General features: G+C 55.2%; 1 protein-coding gene and 1 long non-coding RNA gene across 4 annotated transcripts; both read left to right on the top strand.

Moving 5' to 3' along the window:
* The first annotated feature begins 1030 nt into the window (after positions 1-1030).
* Positions 1031-1983, top strand: LOC124968873 (uncharacterized). The gene is made up of 2 exons (XR_007105880.1): positions 1031-1560; positions 1740-1983. It is a non-coding gene; the product is annotated as an uncharacterized LOC124968873 (long non-coding RNA).
* Positions 1984-8436: 6453 nt separating this feature from the next.
* On the top strand, positions 8437-18370 carry Znf77 (zinc finger protein 77). Of its 3 annotated transcripts, XR_007105944.1 has the most exons (5): positions 9011-9789; positions 11489-11615; positions 12689-12866; positions 13473-16919; positions 17595-18370. XR_007105944.1 is itself a non-coding variant. In XM_047532120.1 (4 exons), exons 1-4 carry the CDS (start codon positions 8704-8706, stop codon positions 14749-14751), a joined length of 1587 nt encoding a protein of 528 aa, XP_047388076.1. In that variant the 5' UTR covers positions 8437-8703; the 3' UTR covers positions 14752-17147. The 3 variants fall into 3 exon arrangements, 2 of the variants coding, with proteins under 2 accessions (XP_047388076.1, XP_047388075.1); XM_047532120.1 differs by lacking the exons at positions 9011-9789; positions 17595-18370 and adding an exon at positions 8437-8706 and having other exon boundaries at positions 13473-17147; XM_047532119.1 differs by lacking the exon at positions 17595-18370 and having other exon boundaries at positions 13473-17147.
* Positions 18371-22779: the final 4409 nt, after the last annotated feature.

Genomic DNA, 22779 nt, shown 5'->3' with positions numbered 1-22779 from the left:
GGGTTAGGAAGCCGCAGAAAGGACAGATACCCCCGTCGATTGGCCCTACAGCCCATGCCACCACATTGGGACATATTTATTATATATTTCCATTTTCTAATATTGTTCCTCCTAGTGAAATCTAAGAAGGGGTGCAAGGGTTTCTGTGATCAGTTTATGGCTGTACCTCCTCAATGCAGAGAAGTTTCACGATGCTTACTGGAAAAAAATGCATAGTTTTGCTTAGGGACACAGAACAGTTTTGGAAGGCTACCCAAGGTTGTCACCGGACAGCGTTTGTCTCTGGGCCACAGGGTTGGAAGGTAATGACTTCGACTTCCTGAGTTTTTGCTGGGTCTATCCAAGGCACAGTGAAATATCTGCAAATGTGAAAATGTGAGCGAGGTCGCCATCTAGCGCCGGGGACGCAACCACGGCGCCTTCGTTGGTAAGAACCGCCACGCGGAGAGAAAGGGATGGCGGACCGGAGGAGGAGAAATCCCCACGGTGGGCGTGCCACACCTGCTCCTGGCACGCGTGGGCACGGGACACGCACTCATTCTAGCGCTCACCGTAGACGAGCGCATCCGGCCGCTGAGGGACCGAAGGCACCCCCAGCCTCGCCGCGGGGCCTCGTTCCGGCTGTAGCCGCGCCCAGGGGCGGGCCCAGGGATGGTCACGCCCACAGCACTGGGCCACGCCCTCTCGGGGGCGGGACTAGCCGCCCAGGACGGCGGGGAACAGTTTCTTTGATCATCGATTGGAGGACCTGGCCCGTCCCTCAATCCCAAGCCCCGGACTCGCCTTCTTTTCCGCTTCCTGAATAACCGGAACCGGAAGCGGGGTATCGGTCCGTGGGCCGGGCTGCTCTGGGGCGGCTGTCTCTGCCCCCAGCAGTCCTTCTCTCCCGAGGATGACTTCTCTTCTCTCCACCTCGCCTGCCTTGGGTGGCCTTCGCGGCTGGCACTCGCCTGGGGCGGAAGGGACAAAGGGCGGGGCGAGGTTCAAAGGGCAGGGGGCGGGATCGCCTTGGGGCGGACTTCCGGGGCGGTGCCGAGGCTGGAGCGGCGGGGCGGGCCGTGGGATTTTCCGGGCATCCTGGGGCTTAGATGATACCGGCTCGAAGTGTGGTCTGCTCTGGCTCAGCGAATGGCGCCTCGGGTGGAGGGGCCGCCCCGGTTTCCTTGGGAACCGCGAGGGAAGGTGGCCCGGGGTCGCGGTGCCGGCCATCTCCTTATCTGAGTCTTGCTCCTGGGCTGGAAATGGAGTCGGGTTCTCGGAGCGCGAGAGCCGCAGGGGCCGGGCCAGCGGGACGGCCCGCGGTTCCTGATGGCGTCCCAGCCGCTGTGACTTGGGGGCCGGAGCGCCGGCACCTGAGCTCCAGCGCGTCCTTGGGAGACGCTGCGCCCAGGCGCCCTCGGGCCTGTCCTCGGCCGCTGGAAGGCCTGGCGGAGACGCCTCCGCAAATCCGGTTCTGCAGCCGCGGGCGCCGGCCCTGGTCAGCCCCCGCGTGAGGCCGACAGGCCGCGGAAGGTGCTCGGGGTCCCGGGTCCCACGTCCGTTGGTCCTTGCGTTCGGCAAGTAAGCAGAGCCCTGCGGTGCAGACCTCCCGACCGCCACGTGTTCGGTGGGTGGGGGCTGCTGGGGTCCCACACGGGGTCTTGCGCACGCGGAGCCACGTCCCCCGCCCTGCCAATATTACTTTTGTGGCGCTCCATATTTGGGAAGCATAATGTGTGTATGGTTTGTATACTTATCAGATTAAAGGATTGTGAGAGCCTACACCCAGTATGGCACCAGACGGTGTGCCCGAAAAAGGAGATCCAGTGTCTGCCCCCTGTTATTTGGGTGAACCCCTCGAGCCAAAACCTCCAGTGGCCTCTGTGGACTCTCAGAGATGTCCTCAGCATGAACAGTCAGCCGGTCATCAGTGTCCAGCGATGCCGCATCTGTAGATTCAACCAACCTTGGCTTGAAAATATTTTTAAAAATAATTGTACTGAACACGTGGACTCTTTTCTCCAAACAGCATGGTGCGACAATTGTGTAGGTAACGTTGGTGTGGAACTGGGCGATGGAGAGGCAACCCGAAGTCTGAGGAGGGAGGGTGTGTGCTGGCCCTGTGCAAGCACTAGACCACTTTGCAGAAATGACGTGGGCTGCAGGCATTTTGGTATCTGGGGATCCTGGGACTGGTCTCTCCCAGGTACTGAGGGGGAACTTCCTCTTCCTACTGTTTTGGTGCTGGGGATTGAACCTGAGGTTTTGGTCGTGCCGCCTAAGCCCTCTACACCCAACCACATCTTAGCATTTTAAAACGTTTGAGACAGGATCTTGCTAAGCTGCCCAAGCTGGCCTCAAACTCCAGATAGCTGAGATTACAGGTGTGGCCGTTGTGACGGCATACATTTTAAATTGTAATAAAAACTACCAGATCATCCTTGGAGTGGCCCACATGGAGTGAAAATCATTCTGGTTGACACTTAAAAGTGCCACTGGTCTCATGTCCTTCATGGTTACTTGGAAGGTTGGTTGACAGACGTGTGACAGTGGTGACAGTGACAAATTTACTCAACAAAGCTTCAACTTTTGAAAGTTCTCCTAAGGCACATTTCCCTGGGCCAGATTTCACAGACTCAGTTTTGTCATGAAGATTTGATTCAATTTTAGTCAATAGGTATTTTTTCTACCCTGATTTCTCCGCAGATTCTTGGAATTTTCAGTGTTTTCCACAAGCATGATTGCACATATTCTTCTTATTGTGGCTTCTGAGGTCCAGTATGATACCGGACATCTAGTGTTTTTATTTTCATTTAAATAGGTTAGTGTGACCAGGTGCAGTGGTACATGTCTGTCATCTCATCCACATGAGACTGAGGCAGGAAGATCACAAGTTCAGGGTCAGCCTGGGCAACTTAGTGAGATCCTGTCTCAAGATAGAAAATAAGTAAAGGGGGCTGGGTGTGCTCAGTGTTTGAGCCCTTGCCTGGCTTGTGCTGGCCCTGGGTTCCATCCCCAATATGAAAAAAATATTCACTGTGTATTTAAAAAATGCAGACTTTTGAGGTATAACTGAGATACCATAAGATTCCTTCAGTTTAAGTGTACAATTCAGTGACTGTTAGTGTTTTTAGACTTGCACAACCATAGCAACATCAGAACAATTTTACCACATCAATAAGAAATGATGTACTCTTTAGCCTTACCTCCATCTCCCTGTTCCCTACCCCCAGCTGTGAGTATCCTCTAATCCACCTCTCTCTATAGGTTTCTCTATTCTGGATATTTCATATGTAGAATCATATACAGAATGTGTCCTGCATCTGGCTTCTTTCCCTGAGCATAATGTTGCCAAGGTTCGTTCATGTTGGAACATCCCTTTTCCTGACTGAATACTGTTTCATTGTGTGGGTGGACCGCATTGTGTTTGTTTAGAAATCAATTGGTAGACATTTCACTTACCCTCTTTTGGTTGTTAGGAGTAATGCTGCTATAATCACGAGTGTATGAGGCTTTGTTTATACCTGTTTTCAGTTATTTTGGGGTAGAATCCCATGTCAGATGGCAGTTCGTTTGTTTGAAGAACTGCCGCCTCGTTTTGCATTCCCACCAGCCGCAGCCTGGAGTGCACAGAGCTCCACATCCTTGCCAGCACGTCATGGTCGTGGTCTTGGATTCTGCCCATCCTACGACCAGAGGAGTAGGACCCTCTGTGGGTGTGATCTGCATTTCCCTGGTGATTGACAGTCATGGGTATCTTTTCATGGGCTCATGGCCATTTATATAATTTCCTTAAAACAAAAATAGTCTATTCAGACCCCACCCCTTCACTGGGTTTTTGTCCCTTTCAAATCGAGTGGTGAGACTTCATTTATTCTGGGTACAAATTCCTTATCAGGTATGTGACTTGAAGTCCCACCTCTCACTCTGCGGGTTTCTTTTTCACTCTCCAGTGTGTCCTTTGAGTCGTGAGAGCGTGAACGTGTCCGCCAGGTCCAAGGTCAGGATGACTTACCCGTCTTTCTCCTTTTGTAGTTTGGCTTCACCTGTAGGTGTTCGACCGCCTCAGTCTTGTACTTGACGTGAGGTCAGGTCTGATGTCATTCTTTGGCAGTGGCTGCCCTGCCACCCACCTGTTGAGAAGAGAGCCTTTCTCCACTGCAGGGCCTCGGCACTCCCCTGAGCAGTCAGTCGACTGTACGCCCGGCTCTCTCTCTGGGCCTTTCTCCTGTGCCTGAACCTCACCGGCTCTTGTGCCCTCCCTGCGCTTGGGGCCAGATCAGGGCGTGGCGTGCTGGCTGTCCACCACACGGTGCTGCTTCTGCGCTCTGGCAAGTGTTGGAACCAGGAAGCATTTTGTGCTTCATTTTCAAGGCTCTTGGCCCTTCTGAGTTCCTTGCAATTTGATGTGAACTTTATTTTCTCTGGTCCTGGGGCTCGAACCCAGGGCACGTTAGCACTGAGCCCCTCCCGGCCTTTGTCATGTTTTCCTGGCCTCCTCCTGCGCCAGCCTCCCCAGTGCTGGGGTGGCGGGGGTGTGCGGGGTTGGTGGGATCTGAGGGTCGGTCTGTAGAGTATTGCCGTGTCACGCGGCTGCCTTGGGGTAATTAAAGCAGGACACAGAGCGTTCACAGCAGCAGACGTCATCCACAGGCAGGTGCCTAAGCTCAGGGTGGCCCATCTCCATAGTGGACATGACACAGCCAAGAAGCAACCCAAGAGACAGTGAGGTCCCCACACACAGGGCAGCCTGGGTGCCCCTGGAGGACATTGTGCTTGCTGGGCAAGTGGCACATGCCTGTCCTCCCAGCCACTTGGGAGGTGGGGACGGGGAGAGCACCAGTTCAAGGCAGCCCCACAACTTGGCAAGGCCCCATCTACTAATGGAAAAAAACCTGGGGGGGGGGTGTCGTAGGAGGAGCTGGGGCTGCAGCTGGTGGACACTTTTGGAGCCTGGGAGTGTTGGCTGGAGCGCAGGCCAGGGAGGCCCTGCTCGCTGCAGGGAGGCGGGTGGTCGGCCCTCCCCTGGGCAGAACGGGCCCGTCGGCAGGGCGCCTATGCGTTGCTGTCTGTTCTCTGCAGTGCTGGGTACTGAACCCAGGGCCTCTCGCATGCCAGGCAAGGGCTCTGCCACCAAGCCACTCCCAGAGCCCTTGGCCATTTGCGGAGCTGTAAAACAGTGTGACGGCAGAGAGGCTGAACTCGGTGACCTGTAAGAGCCAACTGGAGCAGGCCTCTGGCCCTCTGTGCCAGCGTGCCCACCCCCTTGAAGCATCTCTAAGTGAAACCAGCCGCTGGTGAACTAATACATGATCATTCGTGAGATTTATTAAGTAAAAATTGATAGGAGATTCCAAGTCTGCCAATGCTTAAGCATTTGGGAAACTGACCGTGGAGGAATTAGGGCCGCGGTGGCTTCTGTAGGGGCAGAGGTCTGGGGTCCACAGAGCCCAGTGTTGCTGTGGGCGGGGGCAGCGGAGGGAGTGCTGTTGATGGCAGCCTGGGAGTGGGACCTTGGAAGTGGAAGTGGACAGAAGAAGGAAGAAGGAGACCACTGCAGCTTCTCACAACCAGAGTGCTGTTAGTGACACCTAGGGCTGAGCTCGGAAAGACGGTTTCTCCAGGAGAAGGCCTCAATGTCCACCTCAGTTCCCTTGAATTACTTGTGTTTAGAAAGTCTGAGCCCTCCCTGCGGGTTCTTCAACCGTCCAGCCTGCCTGAGGGCCCTTTGTTCTCACGCAGACCCACTTGATGTCCATGGACTGGGCCTGCCAGCGTTTAGGCCTGGGGATAACAGGGTCCTTCCTCAGCTCATTCCCTCTTGGGATCCAATATTTTGGTGCAGTTCTGACCTTGCCAAGACTGGGGTGGGACCTAGAGTTTCTTATGGGTTCCTGGTTGGGAGAAAGAAGATTGTTACCTGGCAGAGATCAGGCAGCTTTGAAATATCAACCTTGTTCTTTTTGTTGGTTCTGGGGACTGAACCCAGGGGTGCTTAACCACTGAGCCACATCCCCAGCCCTTTTCATTTTTAAGACAGGGTCTTGCTAAGTTGCTCAGGACCTTTGCTGAGTTGCTGAGGCTGGCCTCTAACTGGCAATCCTCCTGCCTCAGCCTCCCAAGTCACTGGGTTTTTAGGCATGCACCACTGCATCTGGCTAAATCTTTTCTCTTTGTAACCAAATTATAAAGAGGAAAGGTCTGTTTGGGCTCAGGTTTCAAGCTTTCAGTCCATGGACAGTTGGTTCCCTTGCTCTTGGGCCTGTGGTAAGTTAGCACATCATGGTGGAGAACATGGCAGAGCAGAGTCATTGTCTCATGACCAGGAGTAACAGGAAGAGACCAGAGTCGCTTTCCTTGGAGTCCCCTTCAAGGAAATGCCCCAGTGGCCTACGACCTCCCACAGGGCCCTGCCTCTTAAAGCCTCCCCCGCCTCCCAGGAGCACTGAGTTAGGGACCAAGCCTTAACCCGTGGGCCTTTGGGGACATTCCAGACCTGACTATAGCATCTGTGGACATGGGACACATGGGACACGCTGAGCAGTACAGAACGTGAGTCCAGGGCACATCTTGATCTGTTTTCTGGTGGTTTCACCATCTCCCCAGCCCTGGCAAGCCCAGATGAGCAGGGCTGGCTGGGTCAGCTGTACAGATCCTGAGCGCCCGTAAGAGCTCTTGCCTGATCCTGTCTGGATCTCCTTACGATTTTCAGGTTCAAGCCAGATTTATTTAGAATTTTACTATTTTTTCCTAAATCAATTAAAATAAGAATTCAAAGGGGGTCACAATCAGTGGCAAGAGGGTGTCTATGAACAGGATGGTTTAGGTAGTCAAACTCCATAGTCCATCAGTAAGGTTCGCTGACAGAACAGACAGTCCCAAACCCAGTGCGTGAAGTCCAGAAGAAAGTTGAAAAAAGCAGCTTCTAAGGAGCATTTCAGAATGGAGCGGAAGGCCATCGGGGACCAGGGCTATGTGTGTGTTGAAGGGCTGCCTAGGAAAGTGAACCTCTTTTTTGTGGTACTGGGGATTGAACTCAGCACTCTATTTTTTATCTTTTTTTTTTTTTTGTACCAAGGATTGATCCCAGGGCTGCTTAACCACTAAGCCGCATCCCCAGCCCTTTTCATTTTTATTTTGAGACAGGGTCTTGCTAAGTGGTTGAGGCTGGCCTTGAACTTGTGATCTTCCTGTCTCAGCCTCCCGAGTGCTGGGATGACAGGTGCAGCTGGTTGGGAAAGTGAACTCTTGAACTGGGCCTGAAAAGTTAACACAAGAATACTGACCTTTGAACCAGGCCAAGGTCTGTAAAGCCCTTAACATCTCTCACTGGGGGGCTGCAGCTAAGCAGTTCCACCTAATGGTCAGCTACATCCACACAGCCTGGTGACACTCAGTTTGGCATGAGGATGGCATCTCTGCACAGTTGCCTTTCTTTTTAGGTAACCTGTGGGATGTCCTTGGTCCTTGGCCTTTCCTTCCCTTTAAAGGACCAGGGCAGCCTGGTTTTGGAGCACCACTCAGTTCTCTCAATCTGTGATCCTGAAATCAGTTCTCAAGCCCGGAAGAAGTCCTGCTCACACTGTTTCTGGGTTTGACTGGACACGTGTATCAGGAGCTTTGAGACCAGCTTCGAGGTGGCAGCCCTGGTAGCAGGGCTCTCATCTTTGTGCAATTTCACAGAATTCTAAGGGAGCGTTTCAAAATTAGCCAATGCATCAGGGTCCACCAAATACTGTGGAATATGAACGCAAACTTGGGTATCGAGAGAGATGGAATTTATCCAGTGTGGAGGTCCGAAATAACTGGCTGCTGTTTGTTATCAGGAACGAGGATAGGTTTTACCTAAAGGAACTGCAAAATGGAAAAGCAAACACAAACAAACTGTTGTCTTAGGGATACCACAGCCTTTTACATTACAGGATTCTCAAGGGGCATCCTCAAAAACGAATCTTTCTTTCAGTGCCATAAACCTGGCAAGTTAAACCACCGGCTTTTTGCTTGTGGTTGATTTGACTGCTGCCTGTTCACAGGCTGAGGTTTGCAGCCCCTCCCTAGTGCAAAGGGCTTCTGAGGCCCTGGGTCCTGGTGTCCAGCGCCGGCTACGTGCGCCCGGGAGGGTCGTGCGGAGCGTCCAGTCTCCAGCCCAACATCCACACGGAGCAGACCTTCAGCCCACGTGGTGATGTCATTGTTTTTAAACCAAGAGCGCAGAAGCACGGGTGACCGCGGCCCAGCGGACTCTGATGACCCTGAAGGCACCCAGGTCAACTGTGCCGTCCAGTCCTGTCCGGTATGGGCGTCCCTCAGGAGGAAACTGAGTCTGCAGTTCTCGTGCACACCTAGTGCCCACGTCCAGGAGGAGGACGCAGAGGAGAGCTGGGCGCAAGCCCAGCTTCGGATGTCCGGGGACAGGAAGCGCTGCCCGAGAGTATTCCAGGCGCGCCTGTCACTCAAGCTGCGGTCGGCCGAACCTGGAGAACTGTCCAATCTGGGCAGATGCGGCGAACAATCGCGATTTGGGGGACGGGGCCCTGGATACTGACCAATAAAAAGCTCTGGGTCGGGAACCGTCCAATCAAGAGCCCTGGCGTAGGCAGCACGGGCCAATCAGGGACCGGGGGCGGCGCTTCGCTGCCGAGCGGTCCCAGGTGAAGGTGCCCGCGCTCTCCCGCACTGACCGCGGGTGGCTGGGATCCAGCACGGGGCCCCGGAGGGCGGAGGATGGTGAGTGCGGGCGGCGCCCGAGCCCAGGCAGGGCTGGGTGGAAGCGGCCTGTGTTTCCCCGCGCCCCGGAGTCCGCGGCCTCGGGAGGCGACACCCGGAGGGCAGCGCCGGAGCCCTGGCGCTTGGGCCGCGGGCGACAGTGCCACAGCGCCCGAGGTCGGGGGAACCTGGCATTTTCTGAAAACGGTCGGGGCGGGAGGAGTTGGTGGCTAGTTTGGGGGATGGCGGGGGCGAACAGGGGCTCCGGGTCAGATGGGGGGCAGCCGAGGACTTGGGAACTAGCTTAGGGGTCAGCCTGGGTCTTTAGAGGGACTCGTACCCTAGACGGGGTGAGCGGACTTGCGGCCTGCCCGAATCGAATCCAGATTTAGAAAAGGAGAGACTATTCAAGAAGACGATTGCCAGTAGAGACGATGCTCCAGTCTCAGAAACCTGCAAACCCCAAATACAACAGAAAAACGTTTTCCTTTTATCCATGAGGAGAGGCAAACAGGAACTGTGAGGGGGAGCAGAGCGAGCACGGGGAGGTCGGCTGCATCAGGTGACAGGGGGCAGGTCACAGTTTTGCACTTGCTCAGACTTGGGCACCACCCCGTGTTCCCTGAGTAATGATTTGGTGAGAAACAGGGAAATGGAACACTGTTTGAAGCCCGTGTGAAATAAAGAATCCAAACTTCGTACAGACTTGGGTTGGAAAGATTATCAGGGGACTGAGTGTAGGGGACAAGGGAATGTGGCCACGTGGGGATGGGTCTCCTGCGAGACGGCAGAGGGAGCGCTGGAATGGGAGCTGGCCGCTTGCGAGGGCCATGCATCTGAAGACCTGGGTCACAAGTTTTCCTCCGCGGAAGCCTAAACAAGGCTAGAAGAGCCGTAGTGGGAAGATGATGAAAGTCAGGGGTCATGGGAGCACAGGTCCACCCCGCCCCATGCCAGCTGCTTCTCAGGAGGGGCTGTCTGCAGACTCAGCTCCCCTCATGCAGCCCCTGGAAGAAGACCAAGCGGAACCCAGGCACGACTATCAGACGCTTTTGTTCCAGTTGATGAGCGTGCATCCAGGGGATGAGTGTGCAGCTGTTCAGTGTGAGAGAGAGAATGGGGGTTGGGAGGTCTGGTCTCCTGGGTCTACAAGGCTCAGCCATTCTCATCCCACAGGTTTGCAGGACCATTCTCCAAATCACAGGGTGGGATTACTTTCCTCTTTGCTGTTTCTGGGAGCACAGAACTCATCAAAACTCCATGTCACCTGCCAGTTGTGGCTAGTGGCACCTGTGTCCAGCTCAGCACCAGTCTTTCCCAATTCCAGCCTCAGCTTCCATTCGATGTAAAATAGCAACTCCTTTTTGCCTTTTTCTTGTCTTTAAGGAGGGTGGAAAGTTTTTTTTTTTTTTGATCTGTCTTTGCCAGTGGCTGTTCCATTGTATTTCAGGGCTTAGCCTGGACATGCTTCTGGGGAAAAATGTCTCAAATACAGAGACACCTTTCCATTGAAATTGTAGGGAGACACAGACCACTGACAACTCAGGTGAAGAGGGTGAAGACTTGGGGTGAAAGAACTGATAAGACCACAGTGACCCTGCTGCGCAGGATCTTGTCCACTTCTCATTACTGGCTGGGCATCAGTTATGAATGCCAGTTCTGCCAAATGTACCCCATAAAACCGAGGAGTGTCCATGGGGTTGGGAGTTCATGATTTATCATGAGGATCAGTAGTTAACTGAGCTGTTTCCTTGAAGGCATCATTGGAGGGACAAGGCATCTCTTAGAATCTGCCCTCCTGTCCTTGAACATGGAGTGCCTGTGTGGCTCTGCTGTGTTCTGATTCCCATACAGTGCGAAGGGCTTAGGTGTGAAGCAGTTATATCACCTGGGTGGGGACTGGGGTCCGAGCCCAGCCACAGTGGAGCCTGCATGGGGTTGTGGAGGTGCATCTGGGCTGGCTCAGGAGCCTCCCTTGCTGGGGACCTGCTACTGTGCCAGTGGCAGCCACTTCTGCTCAGGAAGGCTCCTGAGCATCAGGGGGCTCTGCAGATTTGTCTGTGGGTGTGTTGTCCTTCTGAGGTGGCCCTCGAGCCATTACCTGTGGTTTGGTTTGGCTAAGCACCAAGTTGGGGCAGCCAGAGTAAAATCTGTGCAAACTGAGTAAATTTCTGAAGGTCTCACTAGGGGCAAACCTCGTGTTCAGAGTTGTAGGGTGTCTGGTTGTTTCTGAGTCACAACCTGGAGGAAGGAGGGAGGGTCCCTCAGCCCCCAGGGGACCTATCTCTGCTCACATCCCATCTCCTCCTGGTGTAGACCCCCACCCAGGGCCTCAGTCCTCATCAGCCAGGGGTCTCTCGGCTGGGTTGTGAGTCCTGACCCACACACTGTGGGATGGTGCACACGGGCATCCTTTTCTTTCTTTCTTGTGTTTGAATAGACGTTTTCCTTACCCAGGTCAGCCGATGGACAGTTGAGATGATTTTGCTATCTGGCTACCATGAAATTTAAGCAAGCCACATAGCGATCTCCACATCGCCTAACTGGTGATTTGTTCCCACCGGCCCCTGCCCCTGACTGCCCATCTCAGTAGCTGCAGGGCCACCCGGCGGCTGCCTTCTGAGGCCTCACGTCGCCATGGTGCTTTCCGTCAGGATGCCTGGCATTCACTTGCCTGCCTGTTGTCATCTCGCACAGCGGCGCGAGGGCCAAGGGCTCGGGATTCCTGAGTTGATTCAGCAGCCCCGGCTGCCAGCCTTGGCCTTCCCCAAACACCCTGGGGATAACACGTGTGACGTTCTAGGACTCGGTGACCTTGGAGGACGTGGCTGTGGACTTCACCCCACAGGAGTGGGCGCTGCTGAGTCATGCTCAGAGGGAGCTTTACAGAGATGTGATGCTGGAGACCTGCAGGAACCTGGCCTCTATAGGTGAGAGTGGCCTCCTTCCTTCACTGTGCCTCCAGGGAAAACTGCATCTTGTCCTTTTCCCTTTGGGCCCAGAATCTGGAATGTGCTTGAGGAGAAACAGACACAGCTCCAGCCTTCGTGGAACACAAGGTCAAAAGTCTCCCTGAAACAAAATCTATATCTTATTGCCATTTTTCTTACCAGTCTTTTTTTTCTTTTTTGATGCCGGGATTGAAGGGAGGGGTGCTGTACCAATGAGCTACATCCCAGCCCTTTTTGAATTTTGAGGCAGGGTTTCAATGAATCGCCCAGACTTGCCTTGAACGCGGCCTCCTGCCTCGGCTTCCTGAGCAGCTGGGGTCACAGGCCGCAGCACCCCACCTGGCTTGGCTGTCAGTCTTGAGGCTCCCTAAGTTTTCTAATGTGAGCAGGGTCCCCAGTGTCACTTTGGAGCAGTGGAAGCAGCTCTGTGGGCCCACTGCTGTGAAGGTTCTGCCGTGATCCAGCCGCAGCTGACCTGCCGTTTTGCTGCAGTGAGACCCCTCCTCTCCTGCGGCAGCCCTGACGGGCGGGTGGGGCTGCGCACCAGGCGGGCTGCTTCCTGCCCGTCCGCCCTCGTCATGCCCCTTCAACATGGGAGGCAGCCACTCACACCCATCTGGCCTCCCAGTGGCACTGGGGACAGGGAGGGGACCCCTCAGGGTCTCTGTGTGAGCAGGAACCCCGGGAGGGGCAGGATTTGGGCCGGTGCATTTTGCTAGATCCTCCCGGCATGGCTTCTCTCACAGTATTGCTGCCCACATAAGCTCCGTCCACGCGGACGCGTTTCCTAGGAAGCAGGCTGCCCTCTGGTCCGTTCCCTTTACTGCCGACAGCGCCCCCAGCACCAAGGTCCAGAGGCCTCCTTAGCGCCCGTGTTCGTCTTTGCTTGTCAAACGTGGCTTCCTTCCCTCTGCTCTTTCTTCTCTGCCACTGAGCCACATGCCCAGACTGTGTGTTTCTGGGTCAGCATAGAAGGAAATACACCGGGGCCTGTTGCCTCCGTTAGCTCTCCATTCCTTTTCCAAGAAATAACTGTTCACCAACTTTTGCAGATGGTCACATCCATATTAAAACTAGGGGGTCAAGTTTTCAGCGGTGTCTTTTGAGAAATGGAATATCCAGCAATGATCCAGGCATAAAATTCACAAGAAGTGATTTCTGGTCTGTTTTTGGAGAAAACTGGAGACTTGATAACCCTGGCGATGACCAAATCCAGGACAGGCATTCGAGGTGAGTGCGCTCAGCCATGTGAGTATCCTCCCAGCAGCGCTAGACTAACTCAGAAAGAAAGAAAAAACATTTCTGTTACTGAACACTTGGGTACACACGGAGAGTTTTTGTAAGAGAGTATTTTCTTTCTTTTTAAAAAATATTTTTAGTTGTAGATGGACAGAAGACCTCTTTTTTTTTTTTTTTTTTTAATTGCGGTGCTGGGGTTTGAACCCAGGGCCTTCAAGGCAAGCACTCTACCAACTGAGCTACATCCCAGCCCAAGACTTTTATTTTATTTTAGTTTTTTTGTGTGGTGCTGAGCATGGAACCCAGTGCCTCCCTTGTGCTAGGCAAGTGCTGTACCACTGAGCCCAGCCCAGTATTTTCCTGCATGTGATGTTGGTGTTGAGCATCTGAGACAGCTTGGTACCCCCACCAGGAGGCCCCATGTGTAAGATAGGCCGAGGTGAAGGCCAGCGCCCAGCCAGGACAGGAAGCCTGCGGCCATACCCAGGCCAGGGCAGCCAAGTAGTCAAAGTCATCATGAGCAACGACGGACGAGCCGTTAGGGGCGGTCAGCCGCAGACGCTGGCCGTTGAACAGTGCTCTTCCTGCTTTGAACAGCGCTGATGTGAGCAGCCTCTCCGACAGCAGGGAAGGTCCGCGTGGAGACACCGTGAGCCACCCCGGGAGTCCGCCCGTGTGTGCACGCGAGCCCGGTGATCGCAACGCGAGCCAGCAGGGGCCTCGCCCTGGCCGCAGGCCGCAGCCGGGTGAGGACGGGGAGCAAGCCTGCGGCCGCCTGTGTCCTCCTGCGACAGCTGGCTCCCCGGAGAAGCCCGGGGAAGGTGCGGAGGCAGGGACCGCCTCGCGCAAAGGCGCGGGAAGTGCCCGGGGCCGAAGGTCCCTGAAAGGCGGGAAGGGCGGGACCCTGTCCGGCCGCCCACCCCGCGGGGGAGGCGCGGCGGGGCAGAAGGCCCACGCCTGCGGCGTGTGCGGGAAGGCTTTTCAGTACCGCTCCTACCTGGCCCGGCACGCGCGGACGCACACCGGAGAGAAGCCCTACCGCTGCGAGGCGTGCGGGAAGGCCTTCAGCTGCCCCTCGTACTTCCGCGACCACGTGAGGACGCACAGTGGCCAGCAGCCCTACCCCTGCGCGCGCTGCGGCCGGGCCTTCGGCTGCCACTCGTCCTTCCGCGATCACGCCAGGACGCACACCGGGGAGAAGCCCTACCGGTGCGCGCGCTGCGGCCGGGCCTTCACCTGCTACTCGTCCCTGCGGGAGCACGGGCGGTCCCACAGCGGCGCGAAGCCCTACGCGTGCGCCGAGTGCGGGAGGGCCTTCCGCTACCCCGCGTCCCTGCGCGCGCACCGGAGCACGCACGCGGCGGGGAGCGCCCGGGCCTGCGGGCAGTGCGGGAAGACCTTCAGCTGCCCCGCCTACCTGCGAAGGCACCTGCGAACCCACGGCGCCGCCAGGCCGCACCGGTGCGCACAGTGCGGGCGGGCCTACGGCTTCGCCGCCTCGCTGCGCGCGCATGCGCGCACGCACACCGGGGAGAGGCCCTTCCAGTGCCCGCAGTGCGGCAAGGCCTTCGGCTGCCGCGCCTCCCTTCGCGAGCACGCGCGCACGCACAGCGGGGAGAAGCCGTTCCGCTGCCCGCAGTGCGGGAAGGCCTTCAGTCGTCCCCAGTATATCCGGAAGCACGCGCGGACACACAGTGCGGGCAGGCCCTACGAGTGCGCCCGGTGCGGGAAGGCCTACCGCGGCTCCTCGTCCCTGCGGGTGCACATGCGCTCACACACCGGGGAGCGGCCCTACGCGTGCCCGCAGTGCGGGAAGGCCTTCCGGTATCTGGCGTCCCTGCAGGCACACTCGAGATCCCACGCGGAGAGACCCTGAGGGCACGGCCTGCGGGGAATGTCCCCTTGCCCTAAGGACCTTGTGGCGGGAAGGCCCCTGTGCTCGGGCTGTGGGAACCTGTGTCCCCGCTTTTGTACGAAGCCTTGGAGTAGGAGGGGAGCCTCTCCGTTGTTACTAACGTTTCGCCTTCTGAGTGCCTCGCCCTTAGTGGGGTCCCTCGTGTTTCAAATCCCGGTTTATGTTGCTGATGTGAACAATAAATGCCCTGTTTGGAACCGTCGGTTGCACCATGTACATTTCGTTCTGTAAGACTTTGATCGCACGTTCCCGTGAAACCTGTCTGGTCTCCGTGACGGTGGTTTCTGGACCTGCGGGTGCTCGAGCGACTTCCGTGCAGTGTGATGTGATTTACATGAGCAGCTTTTGGTCCTATTGTCGTTGCTTCCAGCCGTGATCATAATATGACTGCTGCCGGTCCCCAGCTGCAGGTACTGGACTCCGTCCACCCTTCCCTCCGTTCTTCATCACGAAAGGGGCATCTCCCTCGTTGATGGCTACGTGCGACTCACAGGAATCGGTCATTGTGGCAGGTTCTTGGGAGGGGCTTCCCAGCGGATCGGAGATCCTATTTTGAACTCGCTCGTTGCCGTTGCTCTTGGTTGCTCTCGGACCCACTGCACTGAGGTGACCCTGTGGCACGTGAGCCTGGGGTTCTACCTGGCCGCGCGATGGCTGGGGCTGGGCATCCTACTGGTGGCTCCATTCAGTTTAGGAGAAGACGACGGCATGCAAGTTTCAGAATGCAGACGTGAGTACCCCGTGCTCCCAGTGGTTTTATCAGGGCACAGAGCCATGGTGACAGCGCATTTTCTGATTATTGGCTCTGCTGGACACTGCCTCGTGTCCCCTCAGCACATCCTGCGTCTTTGCACGGGCTGCCAATCTGGACCCTTGCGGGTTGCTCCCAGCACCGACTGCCCTGCTCCCCGGCTCTGGTTTGCAGCACGGGCTACGCTAGGGGTCTTCGCTCCCGGAGCGAGCACCTCCGCCTCTTCTCACCTCCAATGGTCTCTCAGTGAGCATCTGTGTCTTAACTGCCCTGGTGACTGACCCCATCCTGAGCTATTTGGTGTTGGAGCTGGGTAGCTTGTGACCCTGGTGGCACTGTGAGAGGCAGCACTAGCCAGCCTGCCTGTCACCTTGTTGCCAGCAGCTAGTGATTGCCACTGTTGTCTGTGGCTTCAGAGCTCATTGTGCATCCAGTCACCTGAGTGTCCCTGTGACCTGGAAAGCCAGCTGAGGTGATGGAGATGACGTTCTTTCTCTGGTGTCACAGTGGCATCCACACTGGTTTCCTTGTACAAGGCTCCCTGGGACTTGGGGCACCTCAGCTTCGTTCTGAGTGTGCAGACGTTTCACCCCAGCGAAGGCGGGCAGTTGAACAGACTGCGGTGCCGGCCATCCGGCTGTCCCGCCGTCACCGCCCACGGCCAGACGCTTTCCAGCGTCACTTCTCAGGTCCCATCCGTGATGTCTTTAAGTGACGCATGAAGAACCTGGTTGAAGTCCTCTGTGCAAACTGTCACCTGTGGACATCCATGATCCCCTCCATCATCTGCCACCTTGGGCAACAGGGGGCAGCAGGTGGCACACTGACTGGGGAGCTGACGCTGGTGGGGAGCTGGCCGGTCATCGCAGACACCATTCACATGCCAGTCTGGTTTCCTCCCAGAATGTTTTCGGCAGTGCAGGGATTGAATCCAGAGCCTCACCGAGTGCGGTGAGTGCCCTTTGGTGGCACTGCCTCCTTGGCTGTCTCACCTGCGCTGAGACGCAGGCTCTTCCTGCTGCAGCGTCCCGGTGCCCATAGCTGGGACCGCGGGCATGTGCCAGTGCACCAGCTTTCCCCTTGATTGACATGGTGTATTTCAGATGATGACAGAAATGACAACATCAGCCACCACTGAAAATGCAGCGAGGAATGTCACTGAGACGGAGTTGGACAAGAAGCCCCACGAGATTCCCGGAAGGCGCAACTTCCTGACGAGGCTCTGGAAGCCGCCCGGATGGGCGGGTCACGACCCCGGCCGCTGGAGAGGACAGCACTGGCGGGTCGCTACACTGGCACTGTCCTAAGCGTCACATCGCTGATAGAGAGGCCAGAGGAAAGAGGAGGAGCCAGGTGCTCACCTGTGCCTTGTCTGCAGGTAGGAACACCTGGAGCGTCGCCCAGGGCTCTGGCAGAGCGTGGCACAGCTGGCCACGACCTCCTAGGCAGTTTCTTTACTTGTTTTCTCTTTCCTTTTGGTGCTAGGGATGAACCCAGGTCCTCGGGCGAGCCAGCCGGGTGCTCCTCTGGGCTTTACCCCAGTGCCCTGGGCATTTACCTGAGCAGCCTCTTTCCTTCTTGTTCTTGTTCTTTTTTTTTTTTTTTTTTTTTTTTTAAATATTTCTCTCAGGAACTCACTTGTCAACTTTCAAAAGAACTGTTCTACGTGGACACAATACCTTTGCTTTACTTATTTATTTCTATGTGATGCGGAGGGTGGACCCAGTGCCTCAGGCGCGCCAGGCGAGGGCTCCACCCCTGAGCCCCAGCCCAGCCCCTCTCTTTGATCCCGCCAAGTTTTAAATAATTTTGATTCTTTTATCATTAAACTATTCCTACAGATGTTCTATAGGCTGTTTCTTCCACGTTCTCTGATTTCACGCGAATTTCACTGCTCCGAGAAGTAAATGACCCATCTTGCTCTTGGTGATTTACAAGAGTTCCAGATGCCAGTACGCCCACACCCCTCGCCCAAACCAGAAGGCCGCGGCGATCACACGTGCGGGCACTAGGTGGCACCGAGCTGACGGTGATGGTGGCCGGTCTTCCACAGGTGGCGACTAAACCACTCGCCTTGGAGATGGGCTCATGGCCTGGCCGCCGGTCCTGGGACAGCTCGGCAGGAAAGCTTGGGATGCCTCACATTCCGCTCAGGGCCAGCACTGGAAGAGCTGGGACAGGCAGAGCCGTCACACCGTCACACCTGCGGGGTGCAGCTCCCAGGACGGGCTGAACGAAGGCAGGGCAGGGACGCGGTGCGCGGGGCGGCCCCGAGGTGCAGGCGGCGCACACTAGGGCCACAGCTCCTGCAGCGGCGTGGGACGCCTGAGCCCAGGATGTCCTGGGGACCCGCGCGCAGGCGGCTGGTCCGCTCCGTCTGCCCTGGGCGCCTGTTCTCCCCGCAGCACCCCGAGGTGCAGCTGCGGACCTGCAGCAGCCGCCACAGGCGCTGTCCGCCCTGCGTGACCCCTTTCTGCGGCACAGGCCTGGCGCGGGCCCTCCGAGAGCCCCGTCCCCAGCCTTGCGCTCCTAGGTCTCCCCTGCTCTTCGTATTTTCCTTTCCCGCAAACCCTTATTTCCTTAGAAACCAAGCCTCTGCTATTTGCTTACTATCTTTGTACACAGACATTTAAAAAAATTTCTTTTGGTTGTTGATGAACCTTTACTTTTTTAAAAAATTTATACGTGGTGCTGAGATTCGAACCCAGTGCCTTTCAAATGCTAGGTGAGTGCGTTACCACTGAGCCACAACACAGCCCCTACAGACGTTTAATAACAAAGACTATAAGAAATCATTTCATGGACTGGGGAGATGACTCAGTCGGTAGAGTGCTTGCCTTGCAAGCACAAAGCCCTGGGTTCGATCCCCAGCACCACAAAAAAAAAAAAAAAAAAAAAAAAAACATTTCATACCTGCATACCTAATAATTACACTGCCTTGATTGTGCACATTTTAAGAATGAAATATTTAGTATATGAGGGATGCTCACAAATTAGCATCAAGGAAGGAAGTAGCTTTGGGGTAAGAAAGACTTGGTTTGGATTCTCATCCTGTCTTCGTCCCTCACTAGGTCTGTGACCTGTCGATTTATTGAAACAGAGGAGCCTCAGCTTTTCCCTTATGAAGTTTGATGCGGAACTCAACCTAAATAGTTTAGCTGTGTGGCTTCCTAGAAAACAATTAAAAGTCCATTGATAAACACCAAGAAACAGTTCAGTAATTAGATAAGTTAGAAAAGTATCCCAGGAAGCAAAGGATCGCACTGAGCCACCATTAGGCACCCAAGACTCAGCAACCAGGTGTTTAGTGAACACAATGGGCCGAGAAGGAGAGGGGCCTCTCGTCACGCCTCTGAAAGGTCTAGCAGCTCCATTCTGCACAGTGACCATGACTGCCGTTTCTGTCCATTAGTGTTAGCTCACACCATCCATCCTCCTTATGAATAAGAACTACAGGAATTCCCAGTCCCAGAATCAGGGATCTGAGAACTTCCACAGTGCAGGCTTGCCTCCTCCAGTGTTCATCCTGATCACTGACGACACTCAGGTCTGACCCCATGTTCTTACAAACACTCTGGATACGCCCCACAGTGTGTCAGGTTGTGGGTCATCCATATTGTGATGACTCAGATTATTCAACTTCCCTTGGCGAAATATGAGGTTCTGTGGTCTTTGGCCAGGATACATTGATAAAATGAAGCACTTTTCCTAAGATTAATAAGAAGTCATGTTACTATCTAAAGTTTAGGTACATGAAAACAAAAATACCTTTAAGAAAAGTATGCAAACTTGTACATCTGGTAATATAGACTCAGAATAAATGGTTCCTGAAATGACAAAACCACAAAGTTGATTTCATATTCTTAACTGCAATGGAATATTAATATATTTTCAGAGTAAATGAAAAATGACATTTGTTATTATACAACTTATTCAAATACAGTCTATAGAATTTTTCTTAGAGAAACAAACAAAACCCTTTGATCAAAACGTGCTGAATTCTTTTTTGAGGGGGATACTGGGGGTTGAATTCAGACCACTAAGCCAGTCCTAGTTTGTATTTTATTTAGAGACAGGGTCTCACTGAGTTGCTTAGCACCTCACCCTTGCTGAGGCTGGTTTGGAACTCACAATCTTCCTGCCTCAGCCTCCCAGATGCTGGGATTATAGGCGTGGCCACCATGCCTGGCAAAGTGCTGAATTCTTTCAACATATAATCAAACATAATAACTGAACACGCCGAGAGACTGCACTCAGCACGGAGAAGCTGGAGATGTCCGTGCTCTGGGATGTTTAGGAAGCCGCTCATCCTCGTGTGGAAGAACTAGTTCACAGTGTTCACTCAATAGTGTGGTCAGAACAGGAACACGTGGCACATGTTCTGTCTGGCTTCTTGTGGGGGAACATGTAATCATGAGAACAATGTGCAGAATGTAGATTACACTTCATATACAAATAAGATCCAAAGAGGGGGTCAGACCTGTGGACCGTGCAGAAAGCCACACTGTCCCATCATGCTAATGTCCTTGTGCTGCAGGAGCTTGTAGGGAAGGGAAATCTAGCACCTGGAAGGTGTTTTCAGGACACTCTTGATTCACAGATGCAGGACTCAGGTAGCCGTCCATGACATCCCTGTGTATGACCTTTCAGACTCCATATACGGTGAGTCTCCAAAAAGTGGCTCCCTCCATTCTGACTTCCAAACTCCCGCAGGTCAGATGAGTGAATTCTGACTTCAAAGCATCAAGGAAAGAGAGTCAGAGGAACGCACTCCAGCCTTCCCTGCGTGCCCACGACGAAGTCCACCTGACCGTCCCTGCTGTAGGCTCGCGGCTGCATTCCTCACCCAAAGCCACTGCTGTTCCCGGGCAGAAAGGGGAAGGCAAACTGCAAAAGACCGCAGACTGAACGGAGTGGGCACACTTGCAAATTCTCAAAATCACCGGGTACACGGGTCGGGTGGGACGTGTGAAGTGGGCGAGTGGACGGGGACATGAGGACCTGTGCCTCTGAGCCCAGCTGTGCAGCTGTGGAGGCGGGGAAGCAGGCCTGCCTTTGGGGCCAGCCTGGGCAGCCTAATGAGACCCCATATTTTAAAAAAACTAAGTGCTCTGTGCTATCTGCCATACTGCACCAGGGAAAATCACAAACATACCAAAATTGTGTTACTCTAGTGATAAATTTAAGTAAGAGAAACACTTAGAAACAATATGAAAATCAAAGCTGTAGCGACACTAGAAATGCACTTGAAATCCCCGTGGGTCCAGCGACTGCAACACGGAGGGAGAAAACGGCGAGGAAGACGAATGCGGAGCGCGGTGGCCAGAGGCCCTTCCTCGATTGCGAGGAAGAGCTGGGGCTCCGCGGCGCCGGTTCTAAGCCCGACAGGACCAAGGCCGCCTCGCGAGCCCCGCTGCGGTGCCTGCTCAGAGCAGTACCCGTGCGCGGCCTGGGCTCCCACTTTCCCCCGGTCACTGTACTTCTGGTGATGCTCTGAGGTTCTGCCAAGAGTGACCGCAGGGCTCGGCCCAGTGCCTCCTCCGTGGTCTCGGGAGTGGAGGGCCAGCGGCAGGCTCCCCGACGGCGCTCACGGGCAGAGGGCTTCTCTCCGGTGCGTGCCTTCCCGCGCTCGGCACACCGGTGGCTCCTCAGTGTGGGTTCTTACTGGTTCTCGAAGGCTGGAGGGCCAGCTGGAGGCTTTCCCACGCTGCTCACGCCCGCGGGCTCCCTGTCCCGGCGAGTCCCCGCGGGACCTTTCAAGGATATAGCGATCCGATCCCGCGGGTCCACGGGCGGATGGTCCCGCCTGGTGTGCGTCCTCTGGTGGACTCTAAAGGTCTCTGGCCGACGAAACGCTCCCGCAGTGACCACCGGCAGAGGCCTCTGGGGTGTCGCCTGGTGTCTCTGAAGGGACCGGAGCATTTAAAGGTCTTCCCACGCCGCTTGCTCCCCGGTGTGAGTGGCCTGAGTGTCGGAAGGCCGAGGGCCAAAGACAGATGCCTTCACGGTCCCTCCACGCGGGGGTCGCCCTCCAGGATGACTGGCCAGGTGTCCAGGGAGGCTGCAGGACAGGGCAGCCTGCCTGCGTGGCAGGCTCTGGGTGGTCTGTCCTGAAGTGCGGAACTGCCTGCCCAAGGTTGCCCTGCACAACCGGCCTCTGAGGGCTCCTCCCCAGCGTGTCCTCGTGTGTCGTCGCAAGCTGGCCGCATGGACGAAGGCGGCCCCACGCTCCTTGCATCTGCGTGGCTTCTCCCTCGGTGTCTAGCGAGGCCCGAGGCCCGCACTCGGGGTGTCGGCGGGCAGCTCTGAGATGCTGCGGCAGAGGGTGGCCGTGCGGAGAGGTGTCCCCACACATTCCCGTCCACGGGCTGCCCTCCAGGGCGAGGCTCCCAGACTCCCCAGGCGAGCGGCACGCCCACGGCCCACGGCCCACGGCCCACGGCCATGCCGGCCACCGAGGGGAGGCGCCTGCAGGCGGGTCTGCCTCAGGACTGCTCTCCCGCAGACGGGGCGGGACCGTGGCTGGAGGCCCTTCCCCCGGCGCCTGACTGCCTCCCCAGCCCTGTCCGCCAGAGGCTTCCTGCCAAAGGCGCAGATGTTCTTACAGTGGGTTTCCCCGATTTTAAAAGGTGCTAGAAGCACACGTTTCACTACATTTCAGTGTACGTGAAGCTTCTCTATTCCGAATTGTCCGAAAAAAGGAAAACATGCTGGAAGAGGCCTAGGGATATTCCTCCCTGAAAAAGTTCTAATACTGTGTTATTAATCCATATTATTATTAATGCTATTCACCTAGGGCATTACTATGTAGTCAGTGGTGTTTATATATCAATACCATACACAAGGATCCTGCCATTAAGTGAGTAATAACTATCACTAGTGCATGGGAGTATATGTGATGCGTGGTATTGATAGCTGTCATCTGGGTCGTGGCTCAGTGGTGGAGCGCTTGCCTAGCACCGGAGGGACACTGGGTTCAATCCTCAGCACCACATAAAAATAAACAAATGAAACAAAGGTATTTCATCCATCTAAATTTTTTCATCCAAAAAATTTAAAAAGTATAGATGTTATGTATATATATATACAAAGGAGGCTTCTCTATAATGGTTTCTGAATTGTTTCAAACATTTAGTATCTAAATAAAATTCAAAAAATTTCTCATTAAAATTCTTGTAAATAGGGGCTGGGGATGTAGCTCAGCTGGTAGAGCACTGGCCTCGCAGGCACGAGGCCTG

Source organism: Sciurus carolinensis, chromosome 17, assembly GCF_902686445.1.
Source record: "Sciurus carolinensis chromosome 17, mSciCar1.2, whole genome shotgun sequence".
NCBI classification, from domain to species: domain Eukaryota; kingdom Metazoa; phylum Chordata; class Mammalia; order Rodentia; family Sciuridae; genus Sciurus; species Sciurus carolinensis.
The sequence above is the reverse complement of the archived record's forward strand: the minus strand, read 5'-3'. Positions and strand labels throughout refer to the sequence as shown.